Raw genomic sequence first — 26850 nt, forward strand, 5'->3', positions numbered from 1 at the left:
GGGTGGAGTCTCTGCAAGGTGTGTTAAATTGTAGGCTACTGACACCAGATTTCATAAAATTGCTCTTTCACAGAACAGGTGAGTTATATTTCTATATTTGTGAATGAATAGTTCTTTGTTGTGTTCAGATTCAGAAGTGTGTTGACACGTAAATCACAATTTGGGGTCTTTATTCAGCTGTTTTCAATTCATAGCAAAGCAAAGATGTCTTTCTTCAAGAAATTCTTCCAAAACGTTATCCATGACAGGGACCCTGATGAGGACGATGTGGACTCGGTGAGTAGGCCTACCAGTTCACCGCAGTGACGGGCTGGCACAATTTGTTTAAAAAAGTCCAGTTTTGGTGGGGGTAAAAATTTTCTTCTTGTGTGTTTATATTGTATAATATTTATTTATTTCGCTGGTGTCTTCTTGAGCTAAAATTTAACATGGTCACTATCCAGCAGCAGTAATATTCAGTGTCAATCAGGCCTCAAGTTTCACCATTTTAGTGGCAAGACCACTTGGCCTTCTTTGGTGTTGTCAATTCTTTGTGGGCCAAATAAAAGAATGATATAATAACAGTAACACATAATACAACAATGTATTGGTAATTAGTTATGATTATAATTTATATAAGGCCAAACTCAGGGGACACGCGGCGGCCATGGCCGTCATGGCCTCCGTGAACTGACAGTGCCCATGCAGGTCGAGTTACCATTGTGGATCTTATAGTGGAGTCAGTTTACGTAACAGGGTGGTTACCATGTATTTGAATCAGACGGTGGACCTATGGCCTTTTTGGGCCACATCTTTCTTCTCTGTCTCACCTAGCCTGTCTGTTCTGTCTGTAATTCTCAATAATTGTAATATCCCATTTTGGGTATATTATAGGCACACATTTTCTGAAACGTTCAAAGATTTTCGAAATACATCGAAGATGGTGAATCATAGCAGATCTACAAGGTCACACAACACATTGCGATGTAATGCGCTGTGAGCTTGTACAGTAGATGAGCTGGGTGTATATATACACTATAGGGATCCAGTATAGTTAAAATCATAATAATCTACAATACACTACAGTACAGAAAACTAAACGGCTTGAGCAAAAAGCTTTGTATTTCTGACTGAATGTATTCACAGTGTAAGGGCAAGGGTAAGCCGAAGCCGAAGCCTTTTCATGGAACCGTTCCTCCTTATCCTCACTTCTCTGCCAGTAGTGATGCCTCAGCCCTGCAGAAAGCCATCGAAGCCAAAGGTAAGAGGAGCATAGTGATGCACTGCACATGTTAGGCATACACTTCTACCCTAATCGCAAAAGGACTTAATATGTGCAAGATTGGGTATTGCCGGGTGGTATCTATCGAACATCTCAACAATTAATATGTTGTTTATTTGTGCTTATTCTATGAAAAAGAAACAACAAAGAAACGTCAAGCTGCTGCTCACTATTTTGACTTTGAAAATGTTCTTGGGATTGGATTTTCCCCACTTGAGAAAGTTGGAAAAATACTATTGTCTTTTAGTTTTTAGTAGCCGTAGTACGAGTAGCCTACAACATCACTCAACATATTTTCCCATTCACAGGAGTAGATGAGGATGTGATCGTTTCCGTTCTGGTGAAGAGAAGCAATGAACAAAGGCAGAGGATCAAAGCAGTCTATGAGGAATCCACTGGGGAGGTGAGTCAGGGTGCACTGACAACGTCTAAATTATGCGTGAATACCGTCAGTGTGTCACTGAGTTCTCTCTTGTCTCTGTTTCAGGCTCTGGCTGATGCACTGAAGTCAGTCCTAAGGTCAGATCTTGAGGATGTTGTTCTGGCTCTGCTCATGACACCTGCTCAATTTGATGCCCACACTCTCAGAGAAGCCACAAAGGTACATTTTGTGAAATCGTATCCACTTCACTGAAATCGTTACCTCAAGTTCAATATGCACTCTAGAAGCCACACGGATACATTCTGTATCTTATCATTTCAAGAACCAAGCAGTTAATTACAGCTTTGTAAATGGTTTCTTATCAAATGTTTGAGCAAAATTATTAGTGCACTCTGAACTTGGGTTACAGAATTCACCATCTATTTGAACCATGCAGCGTTTAGAATGCATGTGAATATATTTTTAGATTTTTTTTACCATTTTTAATTAATCTTTAATTCTTAGTTCTGTCTCACAACTGGCATTTTGTTGTTTATGTATAGCCTATTCGTTTTCAAGAATTGTTCAGTACAAATGCCATATTATTACATTTGTATTTTTCTTTTTAACATTGATAATTGTCTATCCAACAGGGACTGGGCACACATGAAGATGTCTTGGTAGAAATTCTTGCATCAAGGCCAAACCATGAGATCCGTGAGATCAAGAGGGTTTTTAAAGAAGGTACAGTATATTAATTTATATAGTATGCTAAACATCCCCAATTTACCACTACAATACAAATGCTCCAATCCTCTGTGACTTTACTGACTTATGATATGGGTAACCGGAGAAGAATTGTTCACTTTTGTCTGAGAACTGGGCACTTGACAGAACCCTTTGTGGACTTTTTTTGGACAGACCAACAATGAATGGTCTGTTCTATGCATGATATTTCTATGTACAAAAGCCTATAATTATACTTTGTCAACCACCGTCAAGCTCACAATGCATCGCGAGTATGAATTAAGGATTTACCTTGGATAATCTTAAAAATCACCTTTGTTCCTACAGTGTAAAATAGGTCTATTTTTAAGTGAAGATATGATTCCAACTTATTAAGAATTCTCTATTCTCCATCATCAGAGTACCAGGAGGAGTTGGAGGACGTCATTAAAGCAGACACCAGTGGAGACTTCACGTTGGCCCTGCAGGCTCTGCTGAAAGCCAACAAAGATGAGGACAGTGAAGTGGACTTGGACCTCGCCAAAAGGGATGCAAAGGTACTGTACTATAGTAGCACTGTGGTTAACCTCTAAGGTCATATTTCGAATGAACACGGTACTTGGACCGTAATTGAATTAGTAATGACTTTTATGGCAGGCTTTGTTCGAGGCTGGTGAGAACGCCAAAGGAACTGACATCTATGCCTTCATTGACATCCTCACAAGTCGAAATGGTCCTCAGCTCTCTAAAAGTAAGGTTCCTTTATCAACTTTAATCCTGGCATGTGCCATTATTTGCAAAATTGTCAAATTTCCAGTTTCCAACATTTTGAAAATAATGTTACAATGTCACAATGCAACACATTTTGTGAGCTTGTAGATAGGCTATTTTTTTCTTTCTTTCTTTCTTTCTTTCTTTCTTTCTTTCTTTCTTTCTTTCTTTCTTAATAACATAATACGTAATAACCCAAAAATGAAATCCATGATTTTGTGCAATATGTTTAAAATGTTGTACTACGTCTAGGCCTCTAGGCCCCCCCATTATTAATTAATAATAATAATCTCATTTGTAAATTTGCTCCAAATATATGTTTCTATTGACGAATATAGCGTTCCAGAAATACGCTGGCCTCAGCGATGTCACCTTACCCAAAGCCTTGGACATGGAGCTGAGAGGAGACATTGAAGACTGTCTCATTGACATTGGTGAGGAAGATTCTTCCTAAAATGATTCCAATGAGAATCAAATTAATTGCCAAGTACATTTAGCCAGTGGGGATATAATATCCCTTCTTTCTGGGCGGAATGAATTAAAGACACTAATTTCCTTTTGGGAATTGAACTGTCTCTGTCTGTGTTTTACAACTCAAACCCTGACATGCTATTGCTGTGTAGCATTTTGGTTTGATTTGAACTCCATGGGGTCAGCTGTGGAAATGACTATAGCCTTATTTATGTCACTGTGCTGTCTTCTCTTACTCTGTGATCCATCGGGCTGCCCCCCTAAACTGTGTTTCTTTGCTGTACAGTGAAGTGTGCCTGGAGTAAGCCTGCTTTCTTTGCGGAGAAGCTCCATCTGTCTATGAAGGTATGATGACTGTCAGACTGTCTGTCTCCCTCTTTGTGTGTAATTGAGTTAATGCTCTCTGTCTTGTTCAACGAACCTCACAGATGGTTTCCGCTTTGACTCCCTACTCACTATAATACACTATTAGTGACTTCTTTGTAGTGATTATACCATTTGTAGTGGTGTCAAAATCTATATATTGTGTAGTGATCAGGATTATGCCCTATTATGGGGGGGGGGGGGGGGGGGGTGCAGTTTCATTTCATAGAATGAACCCAATGAGAGAATGTATTGTTTCATTCTATGCACTAGTTGGAATGAAAGGACAAACATATTACTCTTATTGGAATAACTGGCACAGATCTTCTCAAATTGCATCTGTGGCCTAATGTATAAATTTGGTGGCTCGTTGGGGTCCTTTTGGTTCCATGTTTGTCTACTCTTGGCCTACTCTTCTGAGTTAAATGAACACTGAATTGTGTAGTTGACCGTGGCTGTCTATTCACAGGGACATGGCACATGTGATGAGACTCTTATCAGGGTGGTGGTGAGCCGCTCTGAGGTGGACTTGAAGAAAATCATGGATGAGTACAAGACCATGTATGGAAGAACTCTACAGGAGGACATATTGGTAATGTGAAACTCCACTATTTTACATGCATGTCACTCTGTCTGTATTTTCAAGATTAACCCTCCTGCTCATTCTATATGGCTGTCATGGTTAAGCAATAGAGTTGTTGCTGTGTTGCTACATTCTGTGTTTTTTGTTAAGTTACCTATGTTGTATTCTCACTAATTACATGTTTCTCTTGGTTTGACAGGCGGATACTAAGGGACATTATGAAAAGATCCTGCTGGGATTGTGTGGACCTGTTTAACATGTTTCATTAAGATTGTGTCGCTTTTACATTGATAAAAGCTGTTAGGTGCTGCTGAAATATTATCTTGTGATAGATTCTAGATAATAGAATATTCTGAATAATATTCTTCTTATTAATATTGTCTTATACAGATTGGATGTTATATAAAGCTGTTCTAACCACTTGCCAAGTTTCCTCATTTGACAAAAAAAAATAATAATAAAAAATCCTAATGACTATTACAGATTTTATAATGGGAGCCAATTGTAATCCAATAATGATCACAAACTATATGGTATATTTAGCAAATGCATCATTCTTCATTATGTATTCTTGATAGGAGCCTAGAACACCCTAACCACAATCAGCTGAGCTGAACACATTATATTTTCTGACTGGGCCTGCAAAAAGAACATGGCAAAACTTCATTGATTTGGTAACATTTTAAATTGTGCCATCGCTCAACAATATTACAAAATCTGATTCCTAAGCAGCAGCTCGAACTCCTGAGCCACTGCTGCCCTAAGTAGCCTAGATGCTGGCTTGCATGTCTGCCTAAAAGTACAGTAGCCTACTTGTTAGAGTTAAAGATTTAGCTGGGGACCTGGAGTTTGTGAAATCTTTCACAGACTTACAGGAAGTTACAGCGCCACCAACAGGTGGATTTTTGAAAATGACTCAAATCATGAAGGCAGTCTGTATATCCGTGGATATACACGGCTTGGGGCGAGCCGTCCGGATATCTCGCCCACAGCGTGGATATCTCGCCCCAAAGCACGGATATCTCGCCCCATGTTTATTTCATGTTTATTTTACCTTATTTCTCATATTAGAACATTTAGAATCAATGTTGTTTGTCAAAGGAGAACATTTAGAACCAGTTTTGTTGTTGTTGGTCAAATGAAAAGTATGCACATGGATAATGAATGACTCACCCCCCTCCATTGTTCTGGAAATTCCATTCTGGAAAGGTGTTCCATTCCTCCATTGTTACTGAAATTAGTTGTTGTTGTTGTACTATTCTGATATGTCTGCCTAAAAGTACAGTAGTACTTGAAATTCCATTCTGGAAAGGTGATGTTCGTTCCTTTTGGAATTTTGGGGTGCTGGAATTCACAAGGCAGGGGTCAACACATCATGGGGGAGATCCAGGCTGCACTTTATTTCTTGTGAAGGGGACCACATTCATAAACATATAGCCTACAGGTTTTAGGTTTTTAAATAAACAGTTCACGAAAGAAGAAGACGTGTTATCTTACGGCAGTATAATTCATTTGTTTACCCCTCCACTGAGTATAATTTTAATTCCATTCAAAGGAATTTATACTGGCATGAAAAACACACGTTTACATTGCCAAAGTAAAAACTATCAAAACTATAAGAAATGTATGTACAACTATAGGGGAATGACGAAATGTGTAAACACTAAACAGAGTATCACATTGTAACTTGAAACAAGCTTTATACGCACGTTATACACATTTAAGCAAAGAGTTTTTGATTGATTGATTAATTGATTGATTGAGTTTGCAGAAAAAAGTAAACAAGGATAAATAAACCCAAGAAAGCTGATGGCTTGTTTTTCTTTCCATTGGGGTTTCATGCAGTCAATTAAAAAGCTTAGCTTGGTATAAAGCTTTTTGAAAATAACAGCAGTATTAAGATTTTCCCAGGATTTTTCAGTCACAGTACTACTATAAAATGCATTAAAGTTTAACGTAGGCTATCCCGTTTGACTTCCAGTGCAGACACAAGGTGCAGACCATAGACTGTAAAAAATGCAGACAGAGGAAGGCAGAACGTGACGTATATGACAGTTCCCAATTTAATTTAAATACCCTTGGCTTGTAAGCAGTGTGTATGTTCCGCGCATGCGTCACCGACGTGGAGTTTCCCCATATGTCCGGAAGTGTACAGATCAGCTATAGCAAAGCTGTTGTTGTTTACGGCTAGTCAACCATGATGATGGGACCTTATAGAATATATATATATATTTGCTTGTAATGGTGGAATACTAGTAAGAAGAACATGGCATCTCCGGGCTTGAATGTTTTTTGGGGGAGTTAATTTCACTGATGTCTGGTGGAGGCTGGCTATAGCAGCCGGTTAGCAAGGCTAGCTTGCTTGCTACCTCTCTCACTACTTTATGGTTATGTATACAACTTTTATATTTATATTTCAGTGATATTTATGTTACAATTCGTGAGCGGGAGTTATTTGGATATTCCCCACCCCACATTCCGTGATAGACACCATAAGGTTGACACGACCACTACTGTCTGTAGGCATGAGAGCATAGCGTTCATATTTTAAGGTTTGGAGTGTGAACGTCTGCTTATTTGTGAAAATGGATGATAAATATAGCAGCAACGTGCTCTCCAGTTCCAAACTGGGCATGGTGGAAGTGCCCAATGCCAGGTATGATATTATGACAACAGCTACCTTAAACCTGAAATATGATGTTGAGTTAAACCTGAAATATGATGTTGAGAGAGACTTTGCTTGCATTGTAGTGTTACCCCCCCTTCTCCTATTTTCTTCTCATTTCATCCTCTCATTTTGATTTATTTTTCTTTCATATATACCTTCACCTACCCCTTCTTTTAATTGACAACTCTACTACTCCTTTGAAATGACCTACTGTATGTTTCTAACGTGTATATTTTGTATTCAATGGGCACAACAAGCCTGATATATAGTTAATATACTTAAGATGAAGTCATTAGGATCCCCATTATCTGATGCATAGCATCTTTCTGGCCCTGGGGTCCACCACGTCATACTAAAGTTCAAACCACACCACACCGGTAGGACTCCTTGAGACAAAACCATGTTAAGGTCAACCACACCAATGCAACTCATTGCAACTCAATGCGTTGACCTTAAAAACCTTAAGACAGTGCAACAGCACTAAATGGTAAATACTTGCCTAATCTGTGTGGACAGACACACAGATTAGTTTGGGCACAAGCTATAAGACAAGTGGAAACAACCATGTTATGACATGTTATGTTATTAAATCTTTCATTGAAGTTTCATGAAGGATCATTCATGTCCCATGCCAGCCAGGCAGCCACCCCGTACCCCATGGACCAGTAACTTAAAGCTTTCATTGAAGTTACAAGGATCATTCATGTCCCATGCCAGCCAGGCAGCCACCCCGTACCCTACCCCATTCATGTCCCATCATGCCAGCCAGGCAGCCACCCCGTACCCCATGCACCAGGAATTTGACTACATTTAGTACATTCCAATCTGGTTGGCATCTCTGTGCCCCAATCGCGACAAAAGAGTATTTTTGTTCCACTGTTGTTTCCCTTCAACTAGGGTGACCAGATCAAAACTGTTCATTTGAGGGACAGAAGTATCGCTTGTGTGGGCTATGGTTTTCTCATGTTATTTTAAAAGGCTTAAAAACCCATCTCACAGGAAAAGAGACAATGAAGAGAGCTTTACAACAGAGAGCCAACTATTGGGGGGGGGGGGGGGGGGGGGGGGGTACAAATTTGTGGGAAGCCTGAAAAGTCTTGGAAATGAGAGACTGTCCCACGCAAAGGGGGACATTCTGGTCACCCTACTCAGCACACACACACACCCCGGAATGCATACATTTACATACAGGTACCAGTACATATCATCTTACATGGGTACATGTGAACTTCATTTCCTAACCAGCTGTCCATGTTTGCTTTAGTTTTTAATATAATTCATGTATATATTTCTTTGAATTTCAGGTTAACCAGGTACATAGTTCTACTTGTCATCTCAAAGGTTCTGAAGGCTCTTGGGATCTTTGAATCATATGACATTCTCAAAGTTGTTCACATCGTCCAGTTCATCTTCATACTAAAATTAGGGTATGTACACACACAGACGTAGCCTGGTTTTACATGCTTTAAAAGGTTATTCTATAAATATGTCTGTTTATTATTAAACTGCTTTAATTATAGAATTGTCTTAGACAAAATATGTATAGTGAAGAAGCCATTTTGCCACTAGCCACATTACTGTATTACCACATGCTGCAGAGATGATGATGTATTGATGATGCTTCCTCTTTTACCAGGAGTGCTGTTATTTTGCTTTTCTTTCAAAAACCATTCTCTTCGGGGAAAGTCGTCTCCAAACGACAGGTGTGTTTAAATTCTTCCTCATCGTCTTCCATCTGATCATGCTGCTGTTAGTTTGGGCATATCACATTCACAACACACGGGTGTGCCACACATGTAACACAAAATCATCCTTTCTGCCTATTCTCCCTGAATCTTATTATATTTTCTCTTGCCAATGCCAAGTGATGATCCACAACACGCTTGGTTGTGCATCAGTAAAGGTTTATTGTGTACGATTTAGTAATAATTGATCCTGATGTTGATGCTACATTATATTGTGTTGCAATAATGTCTCTCTTTCTTATTTTTGTTGCAGTGGATCAAGTTGCTCAAACATGCTGTCATCAGCTGCATCATATCCCTGCTGGGCTTTTTCGGTCTCACTCTCTGTGGCCCGTTAAGGTAGTGTGTGCTGTTTTCTTCATTAAACATTTAACTGATTATGTCCCACGGAGGGCCGACCCAACACTCCACCAGGTGGTTTCACGACTCGGCTTGAAGCTTTTGTGTGTGTGTTTGTGTGTATGTGTGTGTGTGTGTGTGTGTGTGTGTGTGACACTGTGTGTGTACTCAATTACTGTTTTCAAGATGTGCATTTTCTCACTTTTTCCAGAACGTTGTTGCTTTTTGAGCACAGTGATGTGGTGGTTATTACACTCCTTAGTGTACTATTCACAAGCTCAGGAGGGGGGCCTTCCAAGGTAAAACATAAATACAAATGTTCTCTCATTCACTAACTTCAACCTTGTTTGAAACATGGGCACAATGTTTCAGTCATGAGTCAGAACCACAATTAGTTCTATTGGCCAAAACAGAGAAAGAGATTCTGACACACACATTCAATGTTATTTTTGTCGAGCAACACTTGCCAAAGGTGTCGAGCAACTTAAGCCTGATTTATACTTTGTTGCTTGGCGGAATGGCGGTGTTGCGCGACGCCAGAAATAGATGACAAGCTTTGTGCAGCAATCCATTGTGAACTCATACACAGGCTATTTTCGGCACACGACAACACCATGCTCTGATAAATCAAGCCTCATAGGATTACCTGTACATGCATACATTTTTTACATTGCATTATTTTTATTTACACAGACGAGAGGTGCCGCAATCTTCATCATCGCTGTGATCTGCCTCCTCCTCTTTGACAATGATGACCTCATGGCAAAGATGGCAGAGCACCGTATCCTTTCAGTGTTGTGAAATGCATTTAAGGCAAAATTATACTTGCCGTGTCCCTTTTAGTATGTTGTAAATTTTGTCAGCAGCTCATGTCCTGAACATGGACATGCACTTCAAAAGACAATTAAGATGCTCTGTTTGAGTAGAGGTTGAGAGAAGATCCGTCATTACCCTCTGCATTGTACTCGTATGTAGTCACAATAAACGACTTGAAGTTGAAGTGATATTCTTTGGCAGTTTTGTTAAATACAAGCAGAACAGAATACGTTTTTGTAAGATGGTGTAAAACTATGACAGTAGTAGACCTTCTCACATTGGCCTCTTGTCATGGCACAATTCCTTCATTATTTTGTCTGGAATAAAGTACTTAGATTGTGCTTTGTGTTGAGGGCAACCATGTGATTATTTCCATGGATAGTATAAACGGATAGTATAAACGGGCCTTTAGAAGTTGTCACTATTGTCAACCTCATAGTGGCAAGTCATTCACCAATTCACTGTTGGAATAATACATTCTTTAAAACTGAATTCATCCAGCTGAGGGACATCATGACAGCGCCCTCACTCACTTCCTCTACACTGCCATTGCCTTTCTGGGTGTTGCAGATCACAAGGTAAGCATATTAGTTTTGTTTTAACAATTTAAACATGAATGTTACTTTCCGACTGAACTTGGAACTTGTAACAACTTTTACATCATGCACTCATAAGTTTATGATGTTTATAACCTAGGTGTAATAACCCTAAGCACAACACCATAAGTGCTTGGGCAAGTAATAATAAATAAAACTTCATTTTATTGATTATTACTTTCCCCTTGTATATGTTATTGTTTTTCTGTTAACATGTCTGAGGAACGAGAATAGAATTATTTGACTCTTTAATATGTACATATACTGTACATGGTATAATCTAGATATTGCATCTCCATCCACTTGCCACTGCAATATAATATTAAGCCAGATTTTTACTCTGTAGAGAAGACCAACAGTGTCGATTGCTGAAAATAACTGATTTACGTTATGTCCGAAATAATGCGTTACTGTTTGAACGGGCCCATTTTCCACCATTATGTCCACCAGGGTGGAGTTGTGTTGCTGGTGACGTCCCTCTGCCTGAAGGTGGGCTTCCACACGGCTTCCAGGAAGCTGTCGGTGGAGCTAGGCGGAGCCAAGCGCCTCTATGCTCTGGACAACCTAGTCTCTGCCATGGTTCTGCTGCCATGGGTCATAGTGCTCTCAGCAACCACAGAGGTACGACAAATTCAGTATATTTCTGAACCCCACACACAGAGCAAGGTATGGTCATGGTCCAGCCTCATCCGGTATTTCTGAACCCCCCCCCCCCCACACACACACACACACACATGTACACACACACACACACACACACACACACACACACACACACACACACACACAGAAAAGTAGAGTCATAGTCCAGCCACATCCTCATGGATTAAAGTTCTCAGTCGCCATAACTGATTTCAGTCATTTGGATTCCATAGAAGCCCAGCGTGTCTTTTTGTGAAAGCATGCTGCCCACCGAAAATAGCAGATCTACAAGCTCACGATGCGTTGAGCTTGTAGATCTGCTATTTTCGGTCATTAGTTATTTTAAGATGAAAGTATTTGAAGTGATAAAACTAACATTAGAATACAAATTTAGAAGCATCTTCCAGAAACATGAATAGTCTCAGAAATGTCATAAAAGCAACGTTAATGCCTCAAATCTTTGATTTGGACGGCCTAAAAACATCATTACATTTTCATTCTTGAGATTAAATTTTGATTTTTTCCATGCACCACCCCCCCCCCCCCCCTCCACACAAACACACAGAGCAAGGTAGAGTCATGGTCCAGCCTCATCCTGCCGCTCGGGATGATCATCTTCTCCGTGATGATCCTGGAGTTCTACGTGGAGGCCGTGTGCACGGCCAAGATGGAGACGCCGCGGTGTGCCCGCTACGGCACGCTGGCCCTCTTCCTCAGCGCCCTGCTGCTCGCCAACTTCTGGACCCACCCGCTGACCGACCAGCTGCGCTCCATGAGCAAGCCGCCCCAGCAGGAGGGCAGCACGGAGCACGTCCTCTCCTGGGGCGTGCTGGTCAGCGCCGTCTTCTTCATCCTGTGTGAGTAGCAGCGTTGGCCTTTTATTGACACGCAAATGGCTTTCACCACTTCAACCCTAAAACATAACACCAAGACAATACATAAACATCATCATTGTCTTTTTTCCCTTCCTACACCAAATCTCTGTGGCACGTTTCACCAAATGTGATTGATTGATTGATTGATTGATTTGAACATTATGTTAAAGAGAAATGCAAGTCACAGTAAAGTCAGAATTCTTGTTATTTCCATTGTGGTGCTTGGTCTTGTACAGACAGACAGCTCACTGTAACTAAAGGAGCATTTACACAGTTGTTCTGAACGGCTCAGAAGGTGAACATTATTGAACAATTATTGCATAAATCATAAAAAACAATATTGTGCTGAACTGATAATACAATGTGAGTTTTAAAAAGCATTGTGTTCTCTCTCTCACACACACACACACACAGCGGCCAGCATCCTGTCGTCCCCGTCGTTGAAAGGTCAGAAGGGCACCCTGGTTGGTTACTCTCCTGAGGGAACTCCTCTGTACAACTTCATGGGGGACGCCCTCCAGCACACCTCTCAGTCTCTGCCTCGCTTCATCAAAGATTCCCTCAAACAGATCCTGGAAGAGTACGACTCCAGGCAGATCTTCTACTTCCTCTGTCTAAATCTGGTATGGACCCTCTTCGGGCAATAGAAAGATAAATGTAACAAGTTCACTTGTTTTTATGTTTGCTCCATCTAGGTGAGTGCATCTCAAACCTTTATTAGGCCACAGACACCCGCCTAAAACTATTTTGTACCGTAAGAGAACAGTTACAAAAAGTTTAAATTCAAAAGTTAAACTGCCTTGGGAAAGAAAAATACGTTTGATTTATTCTATGCTCTACATCAGGGTTCCCCAATTAATTTTCCTCAAGGGCCATATTTTGACTACGGTACCAGGCTGGGGGCCGAGTCGGCACGCGCGAGGTCGAGGTCTTGCCCTGAAATTAATGTTCAGGGCAAGACCCCATTTGAAAAGGACCCCCAGTTTGACATGCAGAGGCTACTGACCCCAATGTAATGCCATTTATATCTGGGACCCCCCCCCCCCCCCGCGGGCCGCTAATTGGGGAACCCTGCTCTACATAGAATAAATCAAACATATTTTTCTGGGGTAAGTAACAGTTCTGGGGTCTTTGTTGTTCATAGTCCAAGTTAAACTTGAATTAGACTCAGCTTTGTGGCTGATTGGTGTTACTGTCAAGTTGGCCTATGATGTTGACCTGAATGACACCAACCCCCATGTCTTTTCTTTACCGCAACTTAACAAGTTTATGGAAATAATAAATAGCATCTGCATGTGTTTCTCCATCTTCTGTCTCAGGCCTTCACATTCGTGGAGCTGTTCTATGGTGTGTGGACCAACAGCCTGGGTCTGATCTCTGATGGCTTCCACATGCTCTTTGACTGCTCTGCTCTGGTCCTGGGGCTTTTTGCTGCGCTCATGACTCGATGGAAGGCTACCAGAATCTTCTCTTATGGGTAACGTTCAACCTGCTCCCAAAATGATTTGTTAAAAATAAATACTATAAAGATTTTATGAACGTGTAAAACCTTTGAATCGTTTGGTTAACAAAAAATAGATATCACGAAGCAGTGTAGTGTAACGTGTCGTGAATAACGAGAGTGAGAACTACCAGGTGGCGGTGCTGAATGGAGATAATTGAGTTTAAAAGAAAAACGTAAAGTAGAGGTGCTTTTAGGATTGACAGGAACGAAACCTTGAAAAACAGGAGCGAAGAATATAACGGAGGAGAGGTAGTGATGGCAGTCTGGTACTGAAGCTTTGATACACGCTTCAAACCGCTTAGTTGGAAACTACATTTACATAGAACCACTGCTTCAAAGCTTGCTTTGGTGAGGAAATAGTCAAGTGAAAAATTACGTCCGAACTCCAAAGCAGCAACTGGTTCATTTCCTCCAACTGGTTTGAGACTTTGGGCTCTATCTTGCGTCACCCCTTATCCCTAGACTTATTCGCCATTTTAAAACATTTTAAAATAGTTCAAATAGCTGATCTACCAGCTCACAACGTATCGACATTTTTCGGACATTGTTGAAGTATTTTCTTTTTGTTTCAGTTTTGTTTTAATGTATTTGATTTCAAATAATGTTCGAAATAAACTCATTCATTCAAAAAGAAAAATGGCGAATGAGTTTAGGGTTAAGGGTGGGGTAAGGGGTGGCGCAAGATAGGCCCCTTTGAGTTGACACGGATCGTCTGCCGCAAAGATAATAGCCCACAGTGAAAACCTGTCTTTAAATTACTTTCATGGTTTGCCCGTTGGGTGCCGGATTTGTGAGTGTTGTGGGTTCGATCCTGGGCTGCTGCAAATACTTGCTACAATAGATGACAGTGACCAATCTATTAGTAAAAGTTCTTTAATCAACACATTAGAAATAATACTTAAGTATTAAACTTGACAATTTTGTTAGTGTAACTACATTGAAAAGGCCATTGAATAATAGTTAACAAAAGTTATAAAAACATATATATTTTTTTAACCTCGGTTGTTGCCCAAATAGTTGAATACAAACATTCTTTATTTGTGCAGTACAGTACATTCCTTCTAAGAGGAAGAACAAAATTCTAATCCTATAATAAATTTACTATCGTTTCGCTGTCCTGCATTAACTCTAATTAAATGCAGTCTTGCACTTCACCAGGAGAGGTCACTGTAACTGAAGCTTGGTTCATTTTTCACTAAGGAGTGAAGAATCAAGATACTTCAATCATGTTTACAAAACGTTTTAAAAGCCAACTGCTCTTTATCTGGCCAAGTATATGAATATATCTAAAAGAAAAACAGGTGCGCTTCCTCTGGAAGCTCATCTTTGAAAATAACGTAACTCATAAACCAACTAAATGGAAATTGCGGCACTCCAAAATAAATTATGCAAGACTGTCTCAGATGCGATTTCTCATGTTTTTTTGCGAACGCTGACGCTTTTCAGCAGAGCCTTCTTCAGAAAAAAAAGCGATACTGGGGATGCAACACTCTGATTGGTTCAGAAACTTAGATCCTGCCGTCTGAGGCTGAAGTTTTTTAATTTAATAATCATCAATTACACAGCATCACAGTTAGAATTTAAATACCACTTCTCAATATACAAACATAGTACAAACATCACAGATCATGTAAAAATCACAGACATTTTCTCTTTATACATTGCATATTAAATACAATATAAGAATATAAATGTCTAGGGGCACAGAAACCACGTCTATATGAATATATCATTAGTTAACGTTGGAAGAGCGAGAGAGTCAATCTCTTAATTTCTTCTCCTTTACACGGAAGGAGAAAAATGTTCTACCAATGAGGCTTTAAAAAACAAAATCTAGTAAACCGAAGGGTTTTTATGTTGTCAGTTTGAAACAATTTATAGAGTTTTAAACCTCAGTCACCACGACTGACTGACTGATGGAGCTGGCTGGTCAAATCATGACATGTTCCCCTGTCATTGTGTAGTGACAGCATGCCTCCTGCTGAATGTTACTGAACAGGCAGGCAGAACCAGACTGAACAAAATTAAATGTCCGATAGTTTAGTAACTTAGTAGCAACTTTTTTTCAAATATGCACAGACTATATTCTCGTCAGGAAGCTAGTTGTGAGTAACCCATCATCGAAAGCCTTTTCATCATCCTACTCCTGCGTAGGGGATTTTCGACTGGATGAATAGTCAAGCCGTGAAACTGTGAAACTGTTCAAATTTGATCACCACCATTCAACTGTGCCTGAAATATCCCCATTGTCTCTGAATAGGTTTATGGGAATGAAAAGATGAAAGGGTCTCCGTCTCTCTGTCTCTCTCGCTCTCATCCCGACTGTTGTGCTACGTGATTTGAGCCGCTGCCTACGATAATTGCACAGCCTTTTCTGGCAATAACAGTTTTTTTTCCCCCATCTACGCACAGGTTGGATTTCCATCATTGTTTGGAACCATCACATATCAAATAACAGAGCGACGCATAGTGCAGAGTGGGTGGAATTATGGGATGTATGGGGCAGGTCATTCTGCGCATGCGTTAATTGTTCATCTTTTAATCCATTAATTCAACTAATTAACACATTTTGACAGACCTTAAAATTACAGAGTATTCCAATGGGTCTCCCATCAAGCCACAATGGTCTCTGATATTTTATCGCACATTTGGACTTGGCCTAATAAATCTTGTATTGCTGTAATCGATGAGTGATGCTATAAATTCAGATTCATGGTTCTTTTTATACAGGTATGGTCGTGTTGAAATTCTCTCTGGCTTCATCAATGGCATGTTCCTGATGGTCATAGCTTTCTTTGTCTTCATGGAGTCGGTCACCAGAGTGTTTGATCCTCCTAATATTAACACAGACATGCTGACTGTAAGTAAACCCTGCACGTTTCTCAGCTCAATACAAAGGCTTGCGAACACATGATTGAAGCTCGATATGCACTATATCTCATCAAGGGGATTAAGTAACTCGTACATTCTCTCTAAACACTAATGGTCTGAAATAGGGCTGGGCAGATATGACTTTGAATCAATGTCACGATTTTGCCTTGATTACAGTTAATGAACGATTACTTTAAAATAAAATAATGAAAATAGCAGATGTACAAGCTCACAATTCCCTTAGCAAAGGGTTTTAATCTTGTACATGTAGATTGACAATTTTTGCTATTTCTATGGTAAACGATTATTAAAAGTATTAAAATTTTCGTTGATAAAATGTTGCTGTCAGGCAGAAACCTCATATCTCTTTATGTTTTTACTACAGTGTCAGTACTTACTACAGTGTCACACAAAAGTAGCACAAATGGCAGATCTTCAATCTAAAAACATGTCGCAGTGCAACACGTTTTGAGCTTGTAGATCCACTATTATTATTGTTTTATCCTGAAAAGTAACAGTTTTGGACATATGAGGTTTCCACCTGACGGCGTCGGGGGAGGGGGGTGTCTAAATGTCGATTCTCTATATTTTCGTCCAGCCCTAAACCAGTGATCATCTGCGTCTCTTAACAGCCGGTTTCCGTGGGGGGTCTTCTCGTCAACTTGGTCGGTATCTGTGCCTTTAGTCACGCACACTCCCACGGGAGCCAGAAAAGCAGCTGTTCCTCTCACGACCACGGTCAGTCTCACCACGGACACAGCCACGGCGAGCACAGCCACGCGGGAGCACACGGTCACGGAGGAGGACACGGTCACGGAGGACACGGACACTCCCACGGCTCAGGGGGTGGAGGAATGAATGCCAATATGAGAGGTGAGCAGTTTTATTTCTTTACTGGTTGACTTAATACCAGAGCATACGAGTGGAGCTCAAAGTAGTATTTTCAGTGAAGAACTTTTCTGTGTCTGAAACACGCAGCAAACATACAGCGGCTTGGAGTGGAGGACAGCCCTCGCTCCAATGCCGCTCTGACACATTTTAGCTCCATATTAAATTCAAAATCCGCTCCGCTCCAACTCCACTCCACTCGTATCCTCTACTTAGTAATACACATGAGGACTTAGTATTTTTGTGTATTGGTGAGGAAGCCAAGGACGTGCAGTTTTGAGGTCCATCGGACGAGTGGTTCTCAGCCATGCTGCAACCGGTCCATTTAGAACAAATGAATGGCCATACCCTAAACGGCCACTGCACTAGTGATGATAATAAGGTTTATGGTAACGATAATGCTTACTTTATGTGATGATAATAACTAAAATTATAAGTTTAATAATAATAATTCTAATTATGTTTCTTCTTTCTCTCACACTAAATTACAGGTGTTTTCCTGCATGTATTGGCCGATACATTGGGCAGCGTTGGCGTCATAATCTCCACCATCCTGATCCGTCAGTTTGGCTGGCTGGTCGCTGACCCCATATGCTCCCTCTTCATCTCCACGCTCATCTTCCTCAGTGTCATCCCACTGCTGAAGGACGCCTGCGAGGTTCTGCTGTTACGCACACCTCCGGAGCACGAGAAGGACCTGAACATTGCACTGGAAAGGGTGAGGAAATAGGATTATTTAAATTATTTAAAGGAGCATTCAGTGATTTTGAAAAACCTCCGGTCCGCCCCGGTAACAAGATGTGCACATGCACGCATTACAGTGCCCCTGCATGCGACAGGCCAACAACACGCAAACCGCTCCATCATGATTGGATCTCTATCCTGATTCGATGAAGACTGGGCCACCTTTTTTGACCCCCAGGGGTTAACTGGGGACAGGGAGGAACTCCTTATATGATCAGCACACTCTATAGTAGGGAGGATTATCACCACAAAACAAAAAAAAAGTGATATTCGAATTAAGTGAAATCACTGAATATACCTTTTCAATTATTTAATTAGTGGCATAGAGGTTAAACCCTCGTCCCACCTCCACCACCACAGTAGAGCTCTTCACGTACCCCCGGTTCTGAAAATACCCGACAGGACCCGAGACCGAGACCCGTACGAGTCGGATCTGTATTTTATCATAATCACTCGGGAGCCGGGTCCGAATCTGACGTACAGTATATCCCACGGTACTCTGGGATAGGCACGCACTACTGTGTGACCGTGTGTGTGCCAGCGACACGCTGCGCTGGTGGAAAGGGAACACAATGACGTGCTTGTTTAAATGTGTGATGTTTTAGGCTGGTTTAGGATTAGCTAACAAAAATGCATGTGTAGCGTACCATACTGCAAGGCAAGCCAGCTGCCTCTGCCTGCCAGGCTCATTTAGAATTAAAAACACTGGCGTACAATCATGGATTCCTCGTCAGGTCTTTAGCATCTTCAAAATATTCAGATCTCGGAACAAATCTGGTTGATGAGTAAGTAAAGAAAGTCGGAACGGCTCGGAATCGGATCAAATTGTCACGTGTCCATTCGGGCTCGTTGTCGTCATTTGAAAGAAATCTCGGAACGAGCCGGAATTTCACATATCCATTTCGGGTTCGGGACCATATTTTTGGACCTGTGAAGAGCTCTACACCACAGAGACCTGGGTTCAACTCCCGGCAACTGAATGATTATTCCGAATTCCACCGATTGAGCGGTTCTAACAAATTGGCCCGGGCCTCTCTGAACAGGCACACGTATCTTGCTGAATATCTGATCGCTTATCCGATTTGCTGAGGACCCAAGGAAGTGCTGTGTCAAAGGTGAAGTCCGTTCGATAAGTGGTTCACTCCTGAACTGGGCCAGCCTGCTCTGAGCAGTCATGCAGTATCTGGTGATCCACATATCCAATTGACCTGGCGGGTGTATTGCTGAGGACCCAAGGAAGTACAGTATCCAGTGTCAAGTCCATTGGATCAGCAGTTCTCCGCAACTGGTCACAAAACCGACCTGATTGACATCACACTTACGTGTATTACTAAGGACCCTAGGAAGTCCATGTCGAGTGTGAAATTGGTCCCATGAGCGGTTCTCCAGAACCGGACCGCTCCAGACATTCAGTCGTCTACGACACGTGTTCTGAATGGGCTAATGTTCTGTTCGTTTTAATTCACAGATTGAGAAGATTGAGGGAGTGCTGTCATACAGAGACCCTCATTTCTGGAGGCACTCTGCCAGTGTCATTGCGGGAACAATTCATCTTCAGATCATGTCCGATGTACTGGAGCAGAGGATCATACAGCAGGTGGGTAAAAATAGGAGAGTTAAGGCAGAAAAGGAGGATTTGATTGAAAAGTGGTGTACTGTACAGTAAGCTCTAAATGGAGTGATCTTAACCCATTTTTGGCGGGAACCCATTTTGGTGTTAGCATTATGTTATGCTTTAGCTATTGAAAAATAGCAGATCTACAAGCTCATAGCGCGCCACCGAGTGGCGCATCAGGTCAAAATGCGTTAAAGAACCACCATTCTTCTGTGCGTTAGAATCTGATCTCAGGTCACAATGGGTTAACTGCTTCTGAGCAGTGTGAGGGTGTTTGCCTGTACATCCTGTGGATATCATCATCTTCTGTTCTGTAATACAATGTCCAAGATATTTAACTTTACTACAGACACTGAGTGTTGGAGCCAACATTTCTTAGTGATTATTTATATGAATTACTTTCTCGATTAATCGACCATGTTTTTCTTCCTTTTATATAAAGAAATCGATTAACCACTTAAGCATTCATTGATTTTGTTGCACAACGGTGTCATGCAAAACTAGCTTATCAAGAAGTTAGATTAACGGTTGCATACACCACATGCCTTGTAAATACACCAGATTTACAAACGGAAGAGAAAAAAGTAAAAAAACAGTAAAGAAAATTTAAAAAATATATAAAGATTGGACACTCTTAGGTTATGGGTAGATTGTTCCAAATTGCGCTTCCTTGAACTGAAAAGGAATTTTGCACAAAGGCTATAGCCCTCATTTATCAACGCAATTTTACACATAAAAATGGGCATACCACAATTTTCCGAATGTATCATTCCAACGTGACTTTGATGTACACCACGCCAAAATTCACATCAAGTCGGGAGCTGTTGTTGACTTTGTCTGCACCCGTTTTTCTGTCGTAGACAAGCGGAGCAGCATTGTCTGAACGGCTGACGGGCATCTAAAATTATGTATACACTCCTAATGGCTATAAAAATAATAGACGTGAAAACAAATTGTAAAGGCATACATCGACGAATCGACGATGTGTAATATATATAAATAAACGCTCGAATTTAAGGCAGAATTTACACTCCATTGATAAATGAGGACCTATGCGTCTAGGCTGCGCCTCACAATCCCCTCTGGTGACCCCCCTTCAGTTTGATAAATTCCCCCGTAGGAGGCATAAACCACGTAAAGTTTTATACACAGCACATGCCTGTTTAAAGAGCTTCCAGTTATCAAAGGTAAAATGAAAGTAAAGTAAAATGGGAAACTGTTGTTTTCCTCTCTTATAGGTGACTGCCATTTTAAAAGATGCCGGGGTGAATAATCTGTCGGTCCAGGTGGAGAAGGAAGCCTACTTCCAGCACATGTCTGGCCTGAGCACAGGTTTCCATGAAGTCCTGGCAATGACGCAGCAAATGGAATCCATGAAATACCTGAACGATGGAACATGTATCATGTAACTTATGTACAGTATGTCTGTTTGGGACCAAACAAAACTTCTATATTGCTTTCTCTTTTTATTGAAATTTGTTGAAGTGGATCATGTAAAATAAAATGGAATATATTGATTTTACATTGACGTTGTAAGCAGCGTCTTCTTGAATTAAGTACTCTTTTACTGAACTGGTTCTTCAGAGTGATGCTATCCACCATATGCAGACTGTGGCCATCTTACCATATAAGTTAATGGCAAGGTGCATAGATATTAAAAAATTCTACAACAGGTCGTTAAGAGGAAGCAATCTGATTGGTTGAAACGGTTTCTAGCCGTTTCAGCACTGTTCACCACCAATTTACAATTTACAATTTAGGCATTTAGCAGACGCTCTTAATCCAGAGCGACTTACATTTAAGCAAGAACAAAAGCATGGGAATACATCACATAAAAGCATTCATCAATATCATGAAACATGCGTAAGCTAAGAAAGTAACAGTGGAATATCTATATAATGAAACTATACATGCACTATACCACCTAATCAAAACAAAGAATTCAGCCGCTCTGTTTTCCCAGAGCGCTAGCAAACTCGGTGGCTAGGCTAGCTAGTTTCTTTGGACATTTGTGGTCGTAGTGACTACATCTGTCATTAAAAAAATATATTTTTTCAGCGATTTTCTTAGTTTTAAGGGTAACTCGATTTCACTTCAGTGATGCTTGCGGAACTCGACTTCGTCTCGTTCCCCTACCGCATCACTGTCGTGGCAATAATCACGTTAAACAACACCCTCTCGTGTAATATTGCTTAAATAGGTGCCTCATTGGCCGCTGCAGTTCGTTGGAGCGATGTGTGTTGAAGGAGGGGCGGAAGAATTTACACTGGGAGAGCAGACCCGATCATGCGCTCTGACGCACGCTCATGCTTCCGCGGGGCTTCGCAAGAAATCTTAGGAAAGTTTTGCCCTCCCTTGAGCACATACGCTCCAGAGCCGGAAAGGGTGTCTACATTTATGTCTATGCTAACAAGGTGCACATTTCCATTGGCAGCCCATTCATCCAAACAGAAAAGTCCTATCTGATTGTATTACACAACGTCAAACTCGCCAACATTGCAGCTGTATGAAAAGCTTGAATTATTCTCTTTCTATCCTCAAAGTGTTTGTTTCATAAGAATCCACTGTACACATGAGTTACTTTCTGTCCTTGCAGGTGATTCTTTTTCTAAGTGTTGCAGTTTGGTGCTCGTTAGATATCACTCAACTGTCCTGCGTACCACCTGTTTTGAATTTGCACATAATGCAGGAGGCAGCAGGACATTGCTTTACTCAAAACGAGTGCTTCCAAACTCTTGATGGCAAGATCGCCGCAGTCTGCAAATGGTCAATAGGACAGTATTTGTCAAAAACCCATTTGTGGTTTGTGGACACATCTTTTGTATGTTTGTCAAAGTCATACGATTTGTCACACGTTACCACAGTGAAATATGTTCTCCGCATTTGACCCACCTCTTGGAGCGGTGAGCCGCAGCCGTGCCTCGCTCAGGAATCATTTGATTACTTGATTTGATCCCGCCAAACCAAACCCTTTGATGCTGAGTGCCAAGCAGGGAGGCTTTGGCTCCTATTTTTACAGTCTTTGGTTAGGTATGACCCGGCTGGGGATTGAACCCGACCTCCCAGTTTCAGGGCGGACACTCTAACCACAAGGCCACTGTCTGGTGTGTACCCCATAGCGATGATTTGATTGGCTGAGCACCCCATTGCAATGATTTGATTGGCTGAGCAATGTACTATTGAGGATAAAAAGTGATGACCGAAAATTGAAGTGATTAGCCTTGAGGACTTGAGGACAGAAAAGATACTGTCACTTTATTTTCCCCAAGTGACAAATGTAAATACATACCAAATACCAAATACATCAATGTTTAAAGCAGTTTGGGATATCAGAGGCCACTTTGGACACAAATAACATGGCAGCCAACATTTTTTACTTCATTACCCAAGAGTCTGGACCTGCTGTGATTGGCCAGTCTTCATTTTGACTGCCTTGCCTTTTCCCTATACATTAGTAATACAGTCAAGCAGGGACGACCCGGAGTCTTATGGAAGGATTTAGGATTGCTATTGCTTAAGCATGTAACTTTATATTTTTGTTAGACATAATATGCTAAATAGTTGATAAAAGGTTACATAGTGCTGCTTTAACCCATTCTGAACGGGAACCCATTTTGGTGTCAGCATCATGTCGTGCTTTAGCTATTTAAAAATAGCAGATCTACAAGCTCGTATCGCGCCACCGAGTGGCGCGATACGAGCTTGTAGGTCTGCTATTTTTTGAAAAATCGAAGAACGACTGACATTTTTAGAATCTGATCTCAGGTCAGAATGGGTTCATCAGACCAGTGTGTGTCCAGTGGAAACCTCGTATGAATCTGATCTCAGGTCAGAATGGGTTAAATGAATAAAGTGTTAAAAAAGCAACCATGGGGGCACGGTGGCACAGTTGGTAGTGCTGTCGCCTCACAGCTAGAAGGTCCTGGGTTTGATTCCCGCTCGGGACGCTGTGGGTGCTGGTGGCGTGTTTCCTCCTCTGTGTCATCAGTGCCCATATACCCAAGGCGGGGTTGGAGAAAGGGCCTTTCTGTGTGGAGTTTGCATGTTCTCTCCATGTCCCTTAGGGTAGGTACCCTCACAAACAACATGCAGTAATCCTGGTCTCTAAACTGCCTCCCCCTGGCCAGCCGGGGCGCCTGATGGAGGGGAAAGGAACTGGTTGGAATAACATGTTACTTCCGTGTCCAACCAGGGAAACTCCCCCCTGTCAGGTGTAAAGGAGCAACTTGGACACTCAGGCATGAAGGAAGCATCAAGTCCTCTCCCCATGTCCCCCATATATGGGGGACTACTAGGTTGGCGGAGGGTGTGTAGAGCCCAGGATCACATTAGATAATTGACACAGGGGTGAAAAATGGGTTACAGAATCGTGGGATAAAAATATATATATATATAAAAAAAAAAAGGAAACATGATTCAATGATTACTAGCTCAACAAAGTTCTAAATAGCGACAAATCTTGTGCCCGAACACACCAGTAGAGAGCAGCAGACTGACAGAATGGCAAAGCTCAGCCCTTCTATCACATGGCCACTTCCACCAGACAGACCAAATCAACCCTGGCCATTTAAAATACTTTGTCTTTGAGCCTTTAGAAATAAAAGAAGCTAAATAAATATTTTATTTGAAGGAATAAATATTTTGACATGATTCATTGACCATTGTCCTTTTGTGACAAATGTGAACCTAATTGATGACATGATAGGCTACTGACTGATACTGACCATGATATTGACATGATACTGACCATCAAAGTAGGCTACTTGGACTTCAATCTATGACGTCAGAACTATGATGTCATATTGATAGTACTTGAAGGCCAGTATCTATGTCAGTACTATGACATCATATTGCTGACAAGAGGAATCTCCATAGGCCTATATGGGGATTTCCAGATTCATATACACTTTTGTAGAACTGCCAATCCAACCGATTTCATGCTACATGGGCACTCGGTGATACACTCTGGTTTAGGAAGCAGAATTATTTGTTGGTCACCTGTCTCTCCTCTTATCTCTGCAGTGCCAGTAATTGTTAACTCAAACACCTAACTAACGAACTAACTAGCATGTATCCCCCTTCTCCACTCCCTCAAAAGGTATGGCACCCCCATATCTTCAAAGTCAGATCCAACCCTACGAGCGTCTGCTAAATGCCTAAATTAATTGTGGCCCATGAGTTATCTTACACAATTACAAAATAAAGGAATCTTTTATAATAGAAGGGACAAAACATGATACAAAACATGACCAAACACACCCCTCCTCCTCTCCCGTCTCTCCTCTTATCTCTGCAGTCTGGTTAGTTCGTTAGTTAGGTGTTTGAGTTAACAATTACTAATTTTGTGATGGTTTGTCTCACCTGCTTACACGTCATGCTACAGGACAACCGTGAAGGCAAATTCGGTTTGGCTTGAGGCTAGCCAGTGATAACATCCAGAGCTGCCAGGGCCTTCGCAGACAGTTTTTGCCTGTCAACAGTATCTCAAGTTCCTGGTTTGTTGTTTTCTTATAGCTATATCAGTATTTCTTATTTCCTTTATTTGGAGCTTTGTTTTGGCCAGTAGGCTACGTGTTATTTAAATTTGAATTCGATTTTTTCCCCCCGGCCTGGAGGCCTGTACAGTCAATATTCCTGCACGTTTGGAGGTAAATACAATACAAAAATAACACCCAGTGTGAAGTGAGTGTGAATCCACTATTAAAGGACCACTTCACCACTTTTCAACCTATCTTCATATAATAGGTCCTCACTAATAATCATGATAAAATGGCACAATTCTTCACAAGTCTGTGTCTCATAGGAGGGCTGTGGGCAGTTTAGAAACCGTCTTCCAGTGACATCATCATTAGGCAGATTATTTTTTAAACAAGATATTTTTACAAAACATTTTAGATTTTCATTATCATGAGAACGATGGCTTCCATTTTCGCATTGCAACTTTTCAGGACTAGAAAGCCTGCCATTTTTATTAGCTTGTATTCCCCATCAATGATCACTGGAAGACGGTTTCTGAACTGCCCACAGCCCTCCTATGAGACACAGACTGAGTAGAAAAACAATTGCGCCATTTTTTCAAGATTATTAGTGAGGACCTATTATATGAAGATAGGTTGAAAAGTGGTGAAGTGGTCCTTTAAGCATTAATGAGGATGTGAAGTTGATGTCTGATGATTTATTCATCAGACATCCCCCCCCCCCCCCCCACACACACACACACACACACACACCTCTCTCTCTCTCTCTCTCCCTCTCTCTCTCTCTCTCATTAGCAGACAACAGTGCAGCACTATCCCTCTGTTTCTGGCACAACAGCGCCCCTACTGGTACTCATTATACTGGTGCTCATTAACGTCACATAGGTGAACACATAGGTGAACACACAGGTGAACACGGGAACACGGACATTGCTGTTCTTTGGAGTGGTTGCACCACTCAAAAAAAGTGAGGGGTGCTCTTATCATCATACATCTCATTCTGGCCAATCACAATTTGCGTCCTCACTTTTGTCTTCAATGTTTGTGTCACTCAAAACTGGCCATTCAATGTCAATGGCATTCAATGTATTAATGTAACACAATGTTTGTGTTTTAATACACAAACCCTCAAAGCTGGACATAGGAGGGGCTAATGCCCATCAAAACACACCCAAACATACACTGTCAACTGTTGGAGCAATGAAAACCTGCATTGATGGGTTACTTTTTGTCGGCCAACCTCTTCACCGAATCACCGTTCATAGTTGGGAAATGGTTTGTGCTCCGCATGACGTCAGATCAGAGCCTATAAAGCCTATCTGGCTTTCTGGCTGATACATTTGGCTTTCTGCTTATTAGAATTGATAGACTCCCTCCAGTCTATTAGGATGGAGATGAAAAGTGATGAGGAGCAACCAGAGTCAGTTGGACAACTGCTTCAAGAGGATCGTTCATGGGCCGAAGACAGAGAGAATCTAGAGAGAGAGCAGCAACAGCAGCCAGTTGGACAGCTGGTTCAAGAATATTCATGGAC

General features: G+C 41.3%; 2 protein-coding genes across 2 annotated transcripts; both read left to right on the forward strand.

The window, feature by feature from the left end:
• Positions 1–33: 33 nt before the first annotated feature.
• Positions 34–4956, forward strand: LOC310879313 (annexin A1-like). The gene is made up of 12 exons (XM_083793892.1): positions 34–78; positions 178–276; positions 1126–1240; positions 1570–1664; positions 1749–1862; positions 2276–2366; positions 2769–2905; positions 3006–3099; positions 3458–3553; positions 3877–3935; positions 4423–4545; positions 4736–4956. Exons 2-12 carry the CDS (start codon positions 205–207, stop codon positions 4790–4792), a joined length of 1053 nt encoding a protein of 350 aa, XP_083650018.1. The 5' UTR covers positions 34–78; positions 178–204; the 3' UTR covers positions 4793–4956.
• A 1720-nt stretch (positions 4957–6676) lies between these two features.
• slc30a5 (solute carrier family 30 member 5) lies at positions 6677–21361 on the forward strand. The gene is made up of 16 exons (XM_083793047.1): positions 6677–7192; positions 8509–8631; positions 8841–8907; positions 9203–9288; positions 9500–9587; positions 9982–10069; positions 10606–10682; positions 11151–11321; positions 11908–12199; positions 12632–12840; positions 13537–13694; positions 16452–16581; positions 17225–17465; positions 17972–18198; positions 19693–19821; positions 21078–21361. The coding sequence occupies exons 1-16, from the start codon at positions 7122–7124 to the stop codon at positions 21246–21248; spliced, it is 2328 nt and encodes a 775-aa protein (XP_083649173.1). The 5' UTR covers positions 6677–7121; the 3' UTR covers positions 21249–21361.
• The last annotated feature ends 5489 nt before the right edge of the window (positions 21362–26850 follow it).

This window comes from Protomyctophum parallelum (genome assembly GCF_964188405.1).
Source record: "Protomyctophum parallelum genome assembly, chromosome: 21".
Taxonomy (NCBI): Eukaryota; Metazoa; Chordata; class Actinopteri; order Myctophiformes; family Myctophidae; genus Protomyctophum; species Protomyctophum parallelum.